General features: G+C 45.3%; 1 protein-coding gene across 12 annotated transcripts in view; it reads right to left on the bottom strand.

The window, feature by feature from the left end:
- Positions 1–19,552, bottom strand: part of dlg5a (discs, large homolog 5a (Drosophila)) — a 259,461-nt gene that overhangs the window by 57,000 nt on the left and 182,909 nt on the right. For all 12 annotated transcript variants that reach the window (XM_072491581.1, XM_072491584.1, XM_072491585.1 and 9 more), the window contains 6 exons: positions 15,722–15,854; positions 14,239–14,366; positions 13,916–14,091; positions 12,071–12,174; positions 10,926–11,018; positions 1,754–2,779 (listed from right to left, as the gene is read on the bottom strand). In XM_072491581.1, the coding sequence (XP_072347682.1) occupies positions 1,754–2,779; positions 10,926–11,018; positions 12,071–12,174; positions 13,916–14,091; positions 14,239–14,366; positions 15,722–15,854 (1,660 nt within the window). The remainder of the gene's footprint in view (positions 1–1,753; positions 2,780–10,925; positions 11,019–12,070; positions 12,175–13,915; positions 14,092–14,238; positions 14,367–15,721; positions 15,855–19,552) is intronic.

Here is a 19,552-nt window from a genome sequence, read left to right as displayed (position 1 = left end):
GTCCCCCCCCCCACAAGTATCCAAAGCGGTATACTTGTTTCTCAGGGGAACGACCGCAGGGGATCCCTGCACTGACTGTTTTTTCCCAGTCCCTCTTACAGTTACCCACCTATCTCCAATCTTTGGTGTAACTAATTCCCTGAAGCTGCTATCTATGACCCCTTCTGCCTCCCGAATGATCCGAAGTTCTTCCAACTCCAGCTCCAGTTCCCTAAATCGGTCTTGGAGGAGCTGGAGATGGCAGCACTTCCTGCAGGTAAAATCAGCAGGGACACTAACTGCATCCCTCACCTCAAACATCCTGCAGGAGGAACATTGCACTCCCTTCCCTGCCATTCCTCTAACTTTCTACCAAGATCTGGCTAACAACTAAATTAAATTTTTTATAAAAAATAATAATAATATAATAAAATATGGTACTTACCTCAGACCAATGGGTTTTATTATTAGGTTAGAGGAGGAGGGCGGGTGGGAGACACAACACGTGTAGTGTCTCGGGTTTCCTCTCCACCAGAATTTATTGGTGAGGGTCTTGCCAGACGTCCGCGGGTCGACTTCCTGTTCCCGCCTAAAACACTAATTTAAAAAAAAAATTCTCAGCTCCTGCTGAAATTGACTAACCAGCCAGCTCCACTCCCGCTGAAATCGACTGGCCTGCCCCTGCAACGACAAGTGCTTTTAAAGGACAGACTTACCTCCCAGCAGCCACTTCCGCACTGCTCCCGCTGAAACTGACTCACCAGCTGTTCTCCCGCCGAAATCGACTGGCCTGCCCCTGCAAAGACAAGTGCTTTTAAAGGACAGACTTACCTCCCAGCAGTCACTTCCGCACTGCTCCCGCTGAAATTGACTCACCAGCTGTTCTCCCGCCGAAATCGACTGGCCTGCCCCTGCAAAGACAAGTGCTTTTAAAGGACAGACTTACCTCCCAGCAGCCACTTCCGCACTGCTCCCGCTGAAACTGACTCACCAGCTGTTCTCCCGCCGAAATCGACTGGCCTGCCCCTGCAAGGACAAGTGCTTTTAAAGGACAGACTTACCTCCCAGCAGCCACTTCCGCACTGCTCCCGCTGAAACTGACTCACCAGCTGTTCTCCCGCCGAAATCGACTGGCCTGCCCCTGCAACGACAAGTGCTTTTAAAGGACAGACTTACCTCCCAGCAGCCACTTCCGCACTGCTCCCGCTGAAACTGACTCACCAGCTGTTCTCCCGCCGAAATCGACTGGCCTGCCCCTGCAAAGACAAGTGCTTTTAAAGGACAGACTTACCTCCCAGCAGCCACTTCCGCACTGCTCACATTATCGATCACATTAAGTAACTGGTTAAGATTGCTCACCCAGTTTTCTTGTTAATTCACCTCCCCCGAATAATTGACTATGTCAAACTCCATTTTAGTATAAAGAGCAACTATCACACTCATCTTTCATTATTTGGCAGGTTTTTCCGCACACATGAAGACTCCACTCTTTTGAACGCTCGTAAGGAAATTGAAAATGGTTTGTCAGTGCTAGGTTTGACATTTTTGTTTATAGGGAGGCTTGACACCCAACATGCACCCCCTCAAGAGACATTAGTCTATCATTCAGGACATGTCTATACCAGTCCCTATTTCAATTTTCTTTCCACATAAAACACCAGAATGGTGACCTTAAAATTAAGATTGTGAATATCACATTTTTGATCATCTCCATTCACGGTGGTCTTTAGAAAGGCCGAAGTATGTAATTTACAGATCAAATGCCGTTACGTACCTGAGGGGACAGTCCAGAGATCAAGGGAGCAAGTTTGCTTGGTCTTAGAGCAGGAGCAGATTTTGGTCGACGTCTGTTCACTGGCTCTACTTCCTCAACTCTCTGGTTACCTTCCGCCTCCTCAGAAGTCCTTGAAGGCATTAAAGCGCTTCCCTCTAAGTACTGCGTAGGTTGATAGTGGCCTGCTTTTCTATCATGAGTTTCATGTGTTGTCTCCTGGTTTACTCTAACAGTGACAGGGGACCGAGGCCCCGTGGGGCTGGTTGGAGGTGAACCAGTAGTTATAGTAGAGTCTGAAGCAGAGCTAGTTTGTTGTTTGTGTTTAAACTTGAATGAATCACTTCTCTTCGGAGGTGTGGGAGGCGTTGAACTGGATTCACCCTTTGAGGACTGCGAAGAATGTGTCTGTTTTTGTGTTGCAGAGAGAAAATCCATCTTTGGAGGAGTCTGTGGCCTTTTGAAGGTGTCTGAATCAAAGATGGGCTTTCTTTGTTTTGGCAGTTTGAATATGGAGAGTTTCCCAGGTTCAGAAGGTGAAACGTCCACCATTGTTTTTGGCCAGGTGCCACCACTGTGTTTAGAATTATGCCCTTTTTCTGCATCAGTCTCTACCACCACACAATCCGTAACTGTTGGGTCAAAGGTGAAGCGTCTTTTACTGTGGTCTGCAATCCCATAACCTCGATCAGAGAAGATCTCTGGGCTAAAAGGACCAGCTTTGTGGTCTGAATAATTGTGGCAGTTATGGTCAGCTGTCCTGTGTGTATTTGGCTGCAAAGGACAGCTTGAAAATTGCTTGTGTTCACAATAAGTGCCATCTTCATGATCAGCTCTATCATTTTTGCTGTCAAGTATGCTTGAGTCTGTGCTGAAAATGTCAGTCTGTGTTGAACTGTTGTGTTTCAAGTTTCGAGTATTAGGAACCTGTATTTCTGACTCATGAATCCTACAGTTACCAGATTTCTCAGACTCCTTTAGTGTTTCAAGTATATTCTGTCCACTCCAAGAGGAACTCTGAGGAACCACCTTCAAAGATGGAAAACGATAAACACACATTTTCAGTAATCCACAATACTCAACTAGATCCTCCTTTTAATATTTGTGCTCCAAAATGTTGCCTCAACAGTTAAGGAGATTGCATCAGATATAATTAGATTAAAAATTAAGATTAACAGAATATTTAAATTTCAATGCAGAAGGTAATTCTTATCTACTTGAAACTTACCAAATATTGCTATGGACACAAGTCTACCGAATGATACGTATGATGTTTCTAAATATACGTGTTTCTAAACTTAATTAAAGGAGATATATAAGCTGGAAAAAAAATAACCACGTGGTAATTTATAACAGCTTCCTTCCGATCATGGCTAAATGCAACAAAAACGTTTGTTCTGAAGGAAATGATATCAAAGAGATATTTTCAAAGCTCCACACTTCAGACAATAAATATCTAAAACAGTTTTAAAGCTCATATCCAAATACAAGTATAAAATGCATGTACATATGCCAAACCAGAAGAACAAAAGGTTTACTCTGCAGAAGTATTAAAACGAAGTACAGAGGTTTGAGATAATTGCACTTTAGCAATCTGTAAATTTGACTAAAAAGCTGAGTCTGACCAAAATAACTGTTATACTTAATACATTGTAAGTGAAGCCTTTGTAAGTGATTTTATGACAATTCAAAACACATTATTAATTGTCCGGTAAAGGCGATGGGTGGAATAAGCGGTGGGGATGGTACTTTAAAACAAAGTTATTCAAGTTCACAATTAAAGTTCCACAAATTTCAACTGAGTTATGGAAGTTAACAGAATTATAATTCGTTCCTTGAAAAATTTGGTTTTGATGAGGAGCTCATCTTTGCTACAAACAATTTAAATACAATGCAATTGATCTGTATAACCATTCAACATATAATGATGGCACACAAGTGTGCTTTCAACATAATAAGACACATTACCTACCAAGGAGGTTTAGCTTGATAGTTTCTGGGGAAACCATGTCCTGAGCAAATATGCAGTGTTGCTTTCTGTTATATTGTATGCAGCCACAGGACCAACAATTGTTATATCTATTTACTCTGATCTAAAACAAAGCTGAAACAAACTACTACTCCAATGTTACACCCGATGCAGGGTGAGATTGATGTATGCAGGACACATTCCAAGAGCAAAGGTAACCTTTCAAGACAAGCAATATATACTTTGTCTGGAGGCAGATTCCTCTTTGTCCGGAGGCAGGTTCCAAGCTTCCCTCGTCTCCCTCTAAGGGGATTACAGGATAAGGTGATGTCAAAAACAGGGGTTGGGGAGGGGAGGGTCTCGGAAATATATAAGGAATTGATTGAGTGAGAAGGGGTCCCAAACGGGGAGGTGAAGAGGAAGTGGGAGGAAGAGTTGGGAGGGGAGTTGGAAGTCGGACTGTGGGAAAAGGCCTTGTCAATTCATCTTTGTCGTGAGCCAGGCTTAGCCTGATCCAGTTCAAGGTGGTCCATTGGACTCTTAAGACTATGGCCCAGATGAGTAGGTTTTTTGAGGAGGTGGAGGACAATTGTGGGCGGTGTGGGGGAAGCCCGGCGAATCACGTACATATGTTTTGGGCGTGTCCGAAGCTGAGGGGATTCTGGCAGGGATTTGCGGACGTCATGTCAGAGGTCCTGGAAGGGAGGGTTACTCAGAGTCCAGAGATGGCAATATTTGGGGTGTCGGAAGATCCAGGAGCCCATTGGGGGAGAAAGGCCAGCGTTTTGGCCTTTACATTCCTGGTGACCCGGAGACGGATTTTGTTGGGATTGAGCCTCCAAAGTCGGGGGTTTGGGTCAATGTCATGGCAGGGTTTCTCAGGCTGGAGAAGATTAAATTTGCATTAAGAGGTTCAATTCAGGGGTTCGCTCGGAAGTGGCAGCCGTTCATCGACTTCTTTAAGGACAACTGACCGTCAGCAGAAGGGGGGGGGGGGCGGGGTAGGGAGGCATGGCATTGTAGAATAAGGATAGGGAATCTAATATACAGGCAGTCAGGAGGTAGGGCGGGGGGAAGTTGGGTATGTTATTGTGATGTTGTTGCGGGTGTCGGACCACACTGCTGTTTAGAATGTTTAAATGTTAAAATTATAAATACTTCAATAAAATGTTTTCTAAAAAAAAAGACAGTCAATATATCTAGCATGGATCTTACAGGCGGCACAGTGGTTAGCACTGCTGTCTCACAGCTCCAGGATCTCGGGTTCGATTCTGACCTCGAGTGACTGGTCTTCGTGGAGTTTGTACATTCTCTCTGTGTCTGCGTGGGTTTCCTCCGGGTGCTCCAGTTTTCTCCCACAGTCCAAAGATGTGCAGGTTAGGTGGATTGTTAATGCTACATTGCTCCAAAGGTTAGGTTGGGTTATGGGAATTGGGCAGGGATTGGGCCTAGGTAGGGAGCGCTTTCGGATGTTGGTGCAGACTCGATGGGCCAAATGGGCTACGTCTGCACTGTAGGGATTGTATGAATTTGATCATTCAAGCGAGATGTTTGACATTTTCCACACATCTGGGAGCATGTTCAAGTCGAGTAGATTTAGAATGGGGAGACTCCTGCAGAGCTGCTGTAACACCAGCTTTCAGGATTGATTTGCCAAAGCTTCAGTGATGTCTTATAGCTCAGTCAGTGTAGTAATTTCGATCAGTGTTTGAGAACTCCACCATCTACCAGCCTTGCATTTCCCACAAACTGGAACATAATGCCTTTTAAGCCTGGATTAACCTTTAATACACTAATGGTTCTTTGTTGGTGTTATCGTTTCTACACAGTATCCCGTCCCTTCCTAAACTTACACTTTTTCTTTTTAATAATATTTTATTAAAGTATTTGAAAATTTTTATAACAGTAACACAAACAATGACATCAACATGGGAAAATAAACATTTCCCCCCCACCCCAAGCCCAATCTTCATGCACCTCGACCATACAACAACAATCCGCCCCCCCCCCCCCCCCCCCCCACCTCCCCACCTTTGGAATACTGCATCTGCTGACATTTTAATTTCCCCCGAGAAAGTCGCCGAATGGCTGCCACCTCCGGGAGAACCCGACCATTGACCCTCGTAAGGCAAACTTTATTTTCTCGAGACTGAGAAACCCAGGTCTCTACACTCGGGGGCTTCGAGTCCCTCCACATTAACAAGATCCGTCTCCGGGCTACCAGGGAGGCAAAGGGCAAGACGTTGACCTCTTTCGCCCCCTGAACTCCCGGATCTTCCGACACTCCAAAGATCGCTACCTCCGGACTCGGCACCACCCGTATTTTTAGACCGTGGACATTGCCTTAGTAAAATCCTGCCAAAACCCTCTAAGCTTCAGGCATGCCCAAGACATATGGACATGATTTGCTGTGCACCTATCCTCAACCCCGAAGAACTTGTGGGGTCGAAACACACGCAAACACGGTGAGAATGTGCAAACTCCACACGGACAGTGACCCAGTGCCGGGATTGAACCTGGGACCTCAGCGCCGTGGGGCAGCAGTGCTATTCACTGCGCCACCGTGCTGCCCAACCTGTGGTTGTTATAAATCGGGGTCCAAACCGATGCTCCCTCCACTCTCTTATATCTCCTCCATTGCTCCCAGATCCTCAGAGCCGCCACTACCACCGGACTTGTGGAGTATCGGGCCGGTGAGAACGGCAGAGGTGCCATTACCAATGCTCCCAGACTGGTGTCTTTACATGACGCTGCTTCCATCCGCTCCCATGCCGCCCCCGCCCCCACTATCCACTTCCTAAACCTGGCTACATTAGCCACCCAGTAGTAATTGCAGAAGTTTGGCAGCGCCAACCCACCCTCCCCCTGACTGCGCTCCAGCAACACTTTCCTCACTTGTGGGGTTTTACCCGCCCACACAAAGCCCAAAATAATCTTATTCACCCGCTTGAAAAAGGCCTTAGGGATGAAGATGGGGAGGCACTGAAAGACAAACAGAAATCTGGGGAGGACCGTCATTTCTACGGTCTGTACCCTCCCCACCAGTGATAGCGGGAGCATGTCTCATCTCTTAAAGTCCCCTTTCATTTGTTCGACCAACCGGGATAGGTTTAACTTGTGTAGTACCTCCCATTTCCGGGCCACCTGGATTCCCAGATATCGAAAGCTCTTCACTATCTTTCTAAGCGGCAGCTCTCTCAGTCTCTTCTCCTGTCCTCTTTCCTGGATTGCAAACATCTCGCTTTTCCCCATGTTCAATTTATACCCCGAAAAATTGCCAAATTCTCCCAAGATTTGCATTACTTCCCCCATCCCCTCCAACGTGTCCGAAATGTACAAGAGCAGGTCATCTGCGTAAAGCGAGACCCGGTGCTCCACCCCCCACCCCCGCCCGAACCAGACCGTTCCAGTTCCTAGAGGCTCTTAATGCCAAGGCCAATGGCTCTATGGCCAGAGCAAAGAGTAACAGGGAGAGCGGACACCCTTGTCTTGTCCCTCGGTGTAATTTAAAATAGCCTGACCTCCGCCGGTCCGTACACACACTCGCTACTGGTGCCTGATCGAGCAACTGCACCCAGTCAATAAAGCCCTCACCAAACCCAAACCTTCCCAGCTCCTCCCACAGGTAATTCCACTCCACCCAATCAAAAGCCTTCTCCGCATCCATCGCTACCACCACCTCCGCCTCCTCTCCTTCTGAGGGCATCATAATAACATTAAAAGCCTTCGAACATTGGCCTTGAGTTGCCTGCCCTTAACAAATCCCGTCTGGTCTTCCCCTATCACCCCCGGGACACAGTCCTCTATCCTCGTGGCCAGTATCTTAGCCAGCAGTTTGGCATCCACATTCAGTCGAGAAATCGGCCTGTATGACCCGCATTGCTCCGGGTCCTTCTCCCGTTTCAGGATAACAGAAATCGAGGCCTGCGACATTGTTGGGGCGAGGACTCCCTTCTCTCTTGCTTCGTTAAATGTCCTCCCCAGCAGTGGGCTCAATATCTCTGAAAACCTCTTATAGAATTCCACCGGGTAGCCGTCAGGTCCCGGGGCCTTGCCCGACTGCATGCCCTCCAGCCCCTTGATTATTTCCTCAATCTCAGTTGGGGGACCCAGCCCCTCCTCCAGGTCCTCCTCCACCCTCGGGAACCTCAACTGATCCAGAAATTGCCTCATCCCCTCCACCCCAGCAGGGCGTTCTGACACATATAATTTACTGTAAAAGTCCTTAAACACCTCGTTCATCCCCGCTGAGTCCAGGACAGTATTCCCATCTCTACTCTTTACTTTACCTATCTCCCTGGCCGCCTCTCCTTTCCTGAGCTGGTGCGCCAACATTCTGCTAGCCTTCTCCCCATACTCATAGATCGTCCCCCCTTGCCTCCCTCAACTGTTCCACTGCTTTCCCTATGGTCAACAGCCCAAACCCCATCTGTAACCTCTGCCGCTCCCTCAGTAGCCCCGCGCCCGGGGCCTCCGAGTATCTTCTGTCCACCTGGAGTATCTCCTCCTTTAATCTATCCCTCTCAGCCCATTCCACCTTTTCTCTGTGGGCCCGTATCGAGATTAATTCCCCTCTGACTACTGCCTTCAAAGCTTCGCAGACCGTCGCTGCAGAGACCTCCCCCGTATCATTTGTTTCCAAGTAGTTCTGGATGGACTTGTTAACCCGCCCACAGATCGCTTCGTCTGCCAGCAACCCCACATTCAGTCTCCACAGCGGGCGTTGCTCTCTCTCCACACTAACCCGTAGATCCACCCAGTGCGGGGCATGATCCGACACTGCAATTGCCGAATACTCAGTATCCATCACCGTCGATATTAGCGCCCTGCTCAGAACAAAAAAGTCGAAGCGAGATTACACCTTGTGGACATGTGAAAAAAAGGAAAACTCCTTCGTCCTCGGCCGTGCAAGCCTCCATGGGTCTACTCTCCCCATCTGTTTCATAAAACCCTTCAATTCCTTTGCCGCAGCCAGCCTCCTCCCTGTCCTGGATTTTGACCGGTCCAATTCTGGATCAATGATTGTGTTGAAGTCCCCTCCCATGATCAGGTATTGTGACTCTAAGTCTGGGATCTTACCTAACACCCGCCTCATAAATTGCACGTCGTCCCAATTCGGAGCATACATGTTCACAAGGACCACTCACACCCCCTCCAGCTTCCCACTCACCATTATGTACCTACCCCCCTTGTCTGACACGATTCTCCCTGCCTCGAATGCCACTCGTTTGCTGATCAAGATCGCTATCCCCCCTGGTCTTTGAGTACAGTCCTGAGTGGAACACTTGGCTAACCCAGCCCTTCCTCAAAACCCGTCCAGGGGCTTCCAACCCCCCCCCCACCCCCTGCCGACTAGCCATCACCCTTTTTAGGCCAGCCTTGAGCTTGCGCCCTCTGCTTCCTCGAGTCCCCACTCGAGCTGTCGCCGTTCCCGACCTCCCATTTGTTCCCTAGTAACAGTTCCTCCCCTATCAGCAAAGCAGCTCCCCCCCCCTCCTAGCAACAGCACTAGAAACCCAATCCCCCGAGTCAAGCTCCAGCTTAACACCTGCTTACCCCCCACTGTGCTTCCGACAGTCAGCTGACCCATGTTGACTCGATAGCTCCCGCCCCTGGCACCAAGCAGTCTGTCTCCCTATTGTACTCTCCTCTCCACCCCCCCACATGAATAAACATTTTAAAAGCATCACATTCCCCAGTAAACAAAGAACAGAAAAAACAGTGAAGAAACAGTCACTTTAGAAAAATCGTCACCCAAAAAGCAGAACTAAATTCAAAGCCCATCCCCCTAACAAGGTCCCTGCAAGACAGATCAACCTTTAACCATCCACACAGCCCATTATTTCACATAGAGCTACTTAAATGTATACAATCCAGCACAAATCGCTGCCACAGTACTTCTCCAAGGCTTAAGTGTCTTTTAATTTGCCTCCTGCTTAATTTCTTTAATAAAGGTCCATACTTCGTCTGGCGTTTCAAAGTAGAAGTCCTGTTCCTCATGTGTGACCCACAGACGAGCTGGGTACAGCATCCCGAACTTCACTCCCTTCTTAAAGAGGGTAACCTACACCTGTATAACTTCCCTCTCGTACAATGTATAGTGGATCAGTAAACAGTGGTTAAGTGGCCAAATGTACTCAATTTTCAGTTGAAATCTATGAGCTTTTGATTGTCCAGGAAGACAAACAAGTCTATCGCTGGATGCCCCTAACTACTGAGAATGTATGAAAGATACTCTGTATTAAACAATCTGCGTGGGTTGATCATTTGCCAAGATGATCTAACAAGTAACTAAGAGACTTGATTGCTCTGTTACTTACCCAGGAAAATATTAAGCTAAACATGTAACCTAGTGAGTGAGTAGGTCAGGGAGGTCTACTGTGTAATGGAATTAGGTGTTCCAAAACCTAGTCTTTCTATACCTACGTAAAATAACTGATGTGGTAAATGGGCACTTCTATTTTCATTTGTCTTTGAGTTCACTTTTTCTGTACATCCACGCTGTAAGGGACACATCTGTTATGGCTGTAAAGGGCAGGGGTTTTAGAGGGGATGTGAGGAAAAACCTTTTTTATCCAGAGGGTAGTGGGGGGGTTGGAATTTGCTGCCTGAAAGGGTGGTGGAGGCAGAGACCCTCATGACATTTAAGAAGTATTTAGATGTGCACTTGCGATCCCAGGGCATGCAAAGCTGCAGGAAAACGGGATTACAACGGTGAGGTGGTTGTTTTTGACGGGCGCAGATGCGATGGACCTTTTCTGTGCTGTAAGGTTCTATGACTCTATTAAAAGTTGCACATTGTTCATCTGTAACTACCACAAGGTCCAGGGTGAAGTCTCCTGACACGTTGAGAATTACATGGACTAGGTTCGGTGAAATTGATGGGCATTATATGAGCAAAGAAACCCCAAGTAAATTAAACAAATCATCCTACAATTTTCATAGAGTCACCTCTGCGGCATTCTGAGAATTGGAATTTAAATAATTTATATATAATTCTTTTAGCTATATCTGAAATGGGTTGATACTTATTCTGCTTTACAAATAAAGCAACAATACATTAGCAAAGCAATGAAAGATAATTTACAGATGGAGCTTTTAAAGACAGCAAGAACTTCAGAAAGTACATTTTGGACCTGTCCAACATATTCCTCACAAAAGAATAAAATTAAAATAAATATTAAAAACTTGCCACGTGAACCATACCTTCATCAGTGAAAGACTGACAGAATCCCTGCAATTTCGCAACAAAGCTTCACATTCTGTCAGTGACTTATTTTCTAGTGCAATACCATTTATCTGTGAAAGAAAAATATAAATTAATAATCAAGCACCGGGCATATTATATCAACTGTGAGAGTCCACCTGCAGTTTACAACATGTTAGTGGTTCCACTAGCAGACAAATAATGAGAATTAAGTTAACGCATTAAGTATCCATGATAATTAGCCTGCTTCCTTCCATACCATCCATTTATGTATCAAGTCTTTCCTTAGCTTGTTCTCCAATGAAAATATGTTCGGAGTTGATTCCTTCTTCACTCTAAGGCACCAAATTATCCTGAATACTTTTTGCTAATTCTCTTTCTAAGTCATAGAATCATAGAATCCCCATAGTGCAGAAGGAGGCCATTCGGCTCATCGAGTCTGCACCAACCATTCGAAAGACCACCCTACACAGACCCAATCCCCATCCTATCCCTGTAATCTCACCTAACCTTTGGACACTAAGGGGAAATTTAGCGTGGCCAATCCATCTAACCTGCACATCGTTCGACTGTGGGAGGAAACCGGAGCACCCGGAGGAAACCCACCAAACATGGAGAGAATGTGCAAACTCTGAATAGTCCCCTGAGGCCGAAATCGAACCCAGGCTCCTGATGCTGTGAGGCAGCAGCGCTAACCACTGTGCCACCGTGCTGCCCCAATCCATGTCCTCGGACACCGTACTCTGAAATTATTGTGTCGCCCCACTACACTGATCTGTACATTGGCTTATTAATAATTATCTCCATTGGCCAAATGCTTTCAGAGTGTGAGAAATTATCACTTCAATCGTTTTCAGCTTCTTCAATGCAGACCTTTCGTGCTATGCACACATTGGTGATCATCTGTTGCTACATGCATTAGTCCACACATATATTCCTTACCCTAATGTAGAGGGGATGGCTGACCTTCACCTGCTATCTCCCCCAGTAGCATACCTGAGATTGGAAACTTAGTGACATGAGGGAACAGAATTTCTGTCCTATTGCTTCCAAGGCACAGCATGTTGCAGCTCCAACAAGCTGTTGCGCTAGAGGGAAAAAACTGCATATATTTTAGACACAGTCGTAAATTTGGATTACTAACTGTAATGAGTCTATCTCCCACTGTTAAGGATCCTTCTCTTGCAGCAGAGCTGCCAGGAGCAACAGTTGCTACATATACTCCTGTCTCCAAGCTGATTCCAATGTCTGCAAAAGAGAAAAACGCACAATTAGCGCAGTATTAGCCACTCACCCGATATTCAAACATCAAAATAAGCCTTTGTACTTTAAATAACATCAAATACTATTATCAAAAAAACCAACTTTCTCTTGTATATCAGTGGTCTCCAACCTTTCTTTGTCTTCATAGGCCATTAGGCAAATATTATGGTGACTCATAGGGCTCATAAAACATAACTGAATGTTCCCATTAATTTCAAAGAGCTCAAGTTGGAGATCTAAAGATTGAGGCGTATTGATTTAACATTTCTCTAACAATGAGACAATTGCACTAAAAACAGCCCTTCCCAACTTTTCAGGCCCAAAATCTTCAAACTGGACAAATCTGCAGGTAAGAAACAGAAGTGCAAATAAACAGAGTCATCAAAGGCTCTCGGACAAGATTGTCAGAGCTCATGGTGTGGAAAAGGATTAGAGTTTATAATTTTGACACCTCTGCTATATATGGGGGAGGCAGTGGCATAATGGTATTGTCACTGGACTAGCAATCCAGAGAGCCAGGATCATACTCTGAGGTCCCAGGTTTGAACCCCACCAAGGCAGATGGTGAAATTTGAATTCACTAAAAATCTAGAATTAAAAAGTAAATTAATCATGACCATGAAACATTGCCGATTGTCGTAAACAAAATGTCTGTTTCACTAATGTCCTTCAGGGAAGGAAACCTGGTGTCCTTAACCGATCTGGCTGACATGTGACTCCAGATCCTCACAGCGATGCAGCCAACTTTTAACTGCCCCCCACTGAAATGGCCGAGCAAGCCACTCAGTTCAAGGGCAATTAGGGATGGGCAACAAATGCTGGTCCAGCTAGTGATGCCCACATCTCAAAGAACGATTCAATTTACAACATTTTGCCTGATGGAATAATGTACTTTGAATTTGAACTGTTTACAACACAACAACTGGTCATTAGTATATGTTTAAAATGAGTTGTTTTCTGTATGGGAACATCATTCATTTTCAGTATATCTGATTCCTTTAAACGATGGATGCAAGTTAAACATGTGCCTGACAACCAGCTAATGGATTGACCTTAGGTCCCACTTGTCAGATCTATTCTCAATGCAGAAGTTCACCCTCCTTAGGTTAGCCATGTGCATTTCTCTTCTAACAGAACTGCAGCTGTAAATTAACACCTAATTTCTTGGTTCCCCACGTCACTGAATCCTGCCTATTTAACATGTCCCAAGTCAGGGTTGCAAATGTGTAAATATATTATCAATGTAAACAACACGCAAACCTACTGGGCATTGCACAGCAGTGGAGATACATCCCACTCCTGAAATTGACTTTAAGAGGCCTGGTTTAGCTCAGTGAGCTAGACAGATGGTTTGTGATGCAGAACAAGGCCAGCAGAGCGGGTTCAATTCCTGTAGCAGCTGAGAATTCTGAACTCTCGCTCTGTGTACCCGAATAGGCGCCGGAATGTGGCGACTAGGGAATTTTCACAGTAACTTCGTTGCAGTGTTAATGCGAGCCGACTTGTGACAATAAAGGTTATTTATTTGTTGTGCCGATGAGAAAAACACATAAATTTCAGGTAATGCAATTTGTCATAAATTTCATTTGCTTTTGTTCTAAATACATTCTTAAAAAACACAACGCTCCGTCATCTGGATCAGCAGTTAATTAGCAATTGCTGTGAGGTGGAGTTTTATTGGGGAGTTAGAAACTGCTCTAGACACAGACACCAACACTTAAATTACCTTTGTGACCCACGAGGTTGATATGAACTGGAGTGATGGCTCTACCTCCCAGGGATTTTCTCCTTCGAACTATCATATTAATGACCCCACCGCCATTTAGTACAGCTTTAATGACATGCTTTCTGTCCTTGTTGGTAAGATCTACATCATTTATCCTGAGCAAGCAATCATTCACCCTAAAATTAAAATAAAAAATATGCAGCAAACAAAAGCATGAAAGACAACTTCAGCACCATTTGAAATAACTTTGCTTTTCCAAAAAAATTAATTTTCATTCAAAATGAGATCTTAGTCTCAGAAAATGAGAAATTAGCTAGTCATACCTTAACCGTCCATCTGCAATACTCCCTTTATCTACCTTAATAACAAATATCCCGGAGTCTCCAGGTAGATAAGGTTCATCAACCCCTCCAGCTACATCAAAACCTAAAGCCTTCAAATCCATGTCATCCTACACCAGGAAAAAGATTTGCAGTTTATTCAACAGGTCCTTGAGTTTACAACTACAAGATATGCAGTAACAGATTCTTCAATACAAAAACATTCATCAGGACAGAGCAGAATATTTCCATCGCAAATTTGTTGTGTAGTATGCATGTGAATAGAGAGCGACGGCAGACCCAAGGGACATTGCCTGTTCCCATATTGTGAGGCTGTGGAGCTCTGCACATGTTTGCTTTCTGCCATGCACAAAGCTCTGTTCATGGGCATCTAAATGCTGGTTACAATTTAAACATTACCAGAGAATGGACAGGAGAAATGATACTTTGCTAACAGTAAGATGTTATGGTGAAAAATTTTAAAAGCTCCTTAGCAGTTCACTGATTTTGATGTATGGACGTATACCCGTGGAGCTTCTGGAAACAGTCTTGCACTGGTTGGATGTCTGTCTTTCAGGTGGCTTTGCACCTTAATAACATGATACAACATGTTGGCTCAGAGCAGCAGGAGTGGGAGATGGTGTCTGCGTTGGGGGCTGCAAGGAGTCGAGTGAGGCATCAAAGGCAGAATTAAGGGAGCTGTTGAATGCCTCAACAGAGCCCTGGTAGTTGGATGACCAGAACAGAAGAGTGTTGAGTGATAGTTGTGGAGATTATGGGTTCTTCGACAGCATCCAGGACAATGCAGCCCGCTTGATTGGCACCCCTTCCAAAAGCATTCACTCCTTCTACCATCGATGCACAGTAGCAACAGTGTGTATCATCTACAAGATGCACTGCAGGAACTCACCAATTCATCTTAGGCAGCACCTTCCAAACCCACGACCACTACCATCTAGAAGGACAAGGGTAACAGATTCCCCTCCAAGTCACTCACCATCCTGACTTGGAAATATATCGCTATTCCTTCACTGTCGCTGGGTCAAAGTCCTGGAGCTTCCTCCTTAATAGCACAGTCAGTGCACCTATATCACATGAACTGCAGCAGTTCAAGAAGGCAGCTCACCACCACCTTCTCAAGGGCAATAGGGATGGGCAACAAATGCTGGTCTAGCCAGTGAAGCCCACATCCCGTAAAAATTAAATTGAAAAGTGCTGAATAATTCAAACTAATCTCCAAAAAACTCAGGTCAGATCCACAGCACACAGTTAATCATAATTCAGCACAAATTATACATCTCACACACAGGTTATACTAAAAAGTCCACCGATTCAGTAAGGGCACTTCTCTCAGACATGTTATTTAAGCAGTTTGATTTTGTATATAGTGTGTCCATTCTAGTTTTTAGACTTGATCATTATTTGGTCTGGTCAGTAACGAGGGCAAAATTATCCCACCACTAACTTTTAAAGTCTATAAACACACCCTGTCCTTTGCAAATTCAACTACTTCGGTCTCCCATTCAAGGGAATCTGTGTCAATCGCTGAATCGTGGGAATTATGAGCCATAAGTTGCCGAATCCGAGCCTCCTTCTCCAGCTGGGTTTCCATCTTCTCCCTGAAACAAAGGACGAAAAATTAGAAAATACAACATAATGGCGGGTTCAAAATATTAAATAGGAATTAAACAGGCTATTCCGCTCACCTCATTGTCTAAATACCTGACACCCTGATGTCAAGAACTGTCTAAGACCTTTAACTGGTTTCTGTTTTGTGTTATAGGTTTGTTGCATTGTCTGATGTGCAGTTTTCTACATTTGAAATTATAAACTATGTTTATAATTATAAATTATAAAATAATTGCAAACTGTGATGCCAAAAGAAATGCACATCAGTTGGGACTTGCCACAACAGCACAAAATTTAATCTGGAAATGTGGAAATTACAAGGAGCGAACTCCTGCAATGTCGAGTGCTCTCCTCAAAGAGAAGAACACAAAATAAAGCAAGTGATTTTTCCATATCGGCAACCTGAACAAGAGTCAAAATACGAAGGGAGTAACTTTAACCTAAGCTGTCTTGTGGGAACAAGTGTGGATTTGGTGAGAATCCTGTTTCACTGATCCATTGATTTCACTTTCCACTGAAGTCAATAGATAGAATGCAAAACAGGCATCTCACCTGAATCTGCAGGCTGAGTTAGATTTAAATTTCCCACTAATTCTCAGCAATAGAGAACTGTCATTTTACAGTCTCATCCAGCGCTAAATTATGAGATCCACAGAAATATGGCTTGGTATCCCTCTCAGTCCTTCATACTGATATTACAATCCCAGTCCAGACCCCAACAATGGCCAGGGTGCTGGACATAAACTGCAATATTTTATTTAATCTTGTAACACTGTGAGGAAAGGTCACCTCACTCCAGGAGGGATTTCACACAAAATAGGGATATGGTGTATTAAAACAAACTTTATTACTAACACAGCATTAAAAGATCTTTGACATTGCACAAGAGAAATACAGTGCAATTACCCCTTAAACAACAGTGCCACAATAACTCTTAACTGCTATCCTTATTCCCACTCAAATAACAAAACCATTTCAGCCCTCAATCCACTTTCAAATATTGCTGAGATGTACAGAGATGTCTGGGTCTCAGTCAAATATTTTACTGAACTGCAGTGAGAGTAGATGTTTGACTTCTGCTCACATCCCAATGTAATACATTTTTTTTTTCTTCTTTTTTCTATAAATTTAGAATACCCAATTCATTTTTTCCAATTAAGGGGCAATTTAGCGTGGCCAATTCATCTATCCTGCACATCTTTGGGTTGTGGGGGCGAAACCCACGCAGACACGGGGAGAATGTGCAAACTCCAAACGGAAGTCCAAACGGAGCCAGGATCGAACCTGGGACCTCGGCGCCGTGAGGCAGCAGTGCTAACCCACTGCGCCACCATGCTACGCTGCAATGTAAAACATAACTAAACTGCTTTTCTGCAAATTGCCTGGTACCGTAGCTCCTCCCAGTGATTACATCACCGTACCAAGCTGAAACACAGTGGCCGGGATTCTCCGACCCCCACACAGGATCGGAGAAACCCGGGGGGGGGGGGGGGCGTGAGAGTCGCTCCACGCCGCCCTGACGCTGGCTCGCTGATTCTCAGGCGCCGATTCTCAGGCGCCTGCGGGATCGCCACCGCGCGCCAGTCGGGGGCCGTTGAAAGTACCCCCCCCCGGCGAACTCGGACGAATCTTGCTGCCGTGGGTCACGTATTGTCCCACACGGTGAGACCTCAGAGTTCTGTCTGCGGGGGCTGTCGTGGTGGGGGTGCGGGTGCATCCGACTCCGGTGGGGGCCTCCATGGTGGCCTGGCCCGCAATCAGGGGCCAATGGTGGGCGGGCTACTTCCGTGGGGGCCTATGTTCCTCCCTGCCGGGTCCCTGTAGGGCTCCGCCATATTGCCCATGGGCTGGCGCGGAGACGGGAACCCACGCAGGCCGCGGTGTGCATGCGCGGACCTGCGCAGGCCGTCGAGCGCATGCATGGACTCGTGCTGGCCGTGCCGACTGGAGCAGCTGAGACCACTCCAGAGCCGACCTAGCCCCCTAGATAGGGGTGAATACCTGACAATCGAGGACCGTTGACCCCTTTAAGAAGTCTGACAACAAACACCTGGTGTCATGTGAGAGTACCTTTAAGAAATGGGTGTTTACTACTGCAGTGATATCAGAGAGTGGGTGGAGCTGGTCTGTCTGTCAGCTTTTTACTTTCGTTTTAGGCTGTTTGCTGCAGGGTGTGTTTTAGTTTAGTTTTCAGAGCTGGATAGCTGCAGTCACAGCCATGGTTCGCGCCGCTTTTCACGCCGGCATCAGAACTTGGCGCAGGAATGGAGAACCCCGGCCAGTGTATTTAATTAACCCTGAATGGAATCCCCTTAATCCAAACAAAACTCCATTAGTCCAAGCTTTTACAATGCTTTAATTGCACCTCTGGCTCCCAAAATCTTTCAAACCAGGATTCTTTAAAAACACTACTGCAGCAGTTATACACACTCTAGCCCAGGTTTTCAAACCCTTACTGCACCAAATAACCATCACACAATATATCTGAAAATCCTACATTCATCACACTGATGTTGGAACTCCCAGCCATGTAAGAATTCAGTACTAAATTCAGACCTTTTTTAGTCCACGTGAATCACAATTTAAATCTAAAATAGAATCCCTTCTGCACTGCGGTTTCAGGTTTGATTTATGCAAAAGATTATACTTCAAAATAAGACCTGTAGCATAATGCAGATAATGAGTGTTCATTTTAAACTTTAAAATTAAAAAATACAACTCTGGTTATTACCTTTTCATGCATAATGTTTAAATCTTGTCAGCTTCAATTACTGAAATTTCACCACCCAATCAGATGTTAGTGAGCGCAACTGCAAACTTGTGTTTGGATGCATGCATTCCGAATGTGCAGCACTGTGAGTGCACCTACACCACAAGGACTGCTGCAGTTCAAAAAGGCAGGTCACAACCACCTACTCAGGGGCAATCTCGGATGGGGAATAAATACTGGCCTCGCCAGTGAAGCCCACATCCTTCGAATGAATATTAAAAAAAACGAATCAGCAGAGGAAATTGACTAAAGATGTAACTGGACCAGCTATATAAATACTGTGTCCACAAAAGCAGGTTAGAGGTTGGATATATTTAGCTGAATAACTCATTTACAAGGCACAAGTTAGGAATGTGATGGAATACTCTCCACTTGCCTGGAAGAGTGCAGCTATAAAATGTTCAAGAAGCTCAACACCTGACAGGTCAAAGGAGCCCTCTTAATCTGCATCCCTTGCACATTTAGTCCCTTTACCACTAGTACACCATGGCTGAAGTGTGCACCATTTGCATGACACACTGCAGAAACTTGCCCACACTCCTTTGGCAGTATCTTCCGAACATGAGACCGCTACCGCCTAGAAGAACAAGGGCATCAGATGCATGGGAACATTACCGCCTGAAGGTTTCAATCTAAGTCACACACCATCTTAACTTGGAAATATATTGCTGGGCCAAACTCCTACAGTGTCCACATCCCAAGAGCAAATAAAGGAAAATCAGCAGGTACTTTTCTCTGGGCTGGCGTGGAGACGGTGAAGAGGTAGGTTCCAGAAACATATATATAGACAAAGTCAAAGATGCAAGACGATACTTTGAATGTGAGCATTTGCAGGTAATTAAGTCTTTACAGATCCAGAGGGAGGGGTAATCCCAGGTTAAAGAGGTGTGAATTGTCTCAAACTAGGACAGTTGGTAG

The sequence above is a fragment of the Scyliorhinus torazame genome, chromosome 28, assembly GCF_047496885.1.
Source record: "Scyliorhinus torazame isolate Kashiwa2021f chromosome 28, sScyTor2.1, whole genome shotgun sequence".
Taxonomy (NCBI): Eukaryota; Metazoa; Chordata; class Chondrichthyes; order Carcharhiniformes; family Scyliorhinidae; genus Scyliorhinus; species Scyliorhinus torazame.
This window is presented reverse-complemented; position numbering and strand designations above follow the sequence as displayed.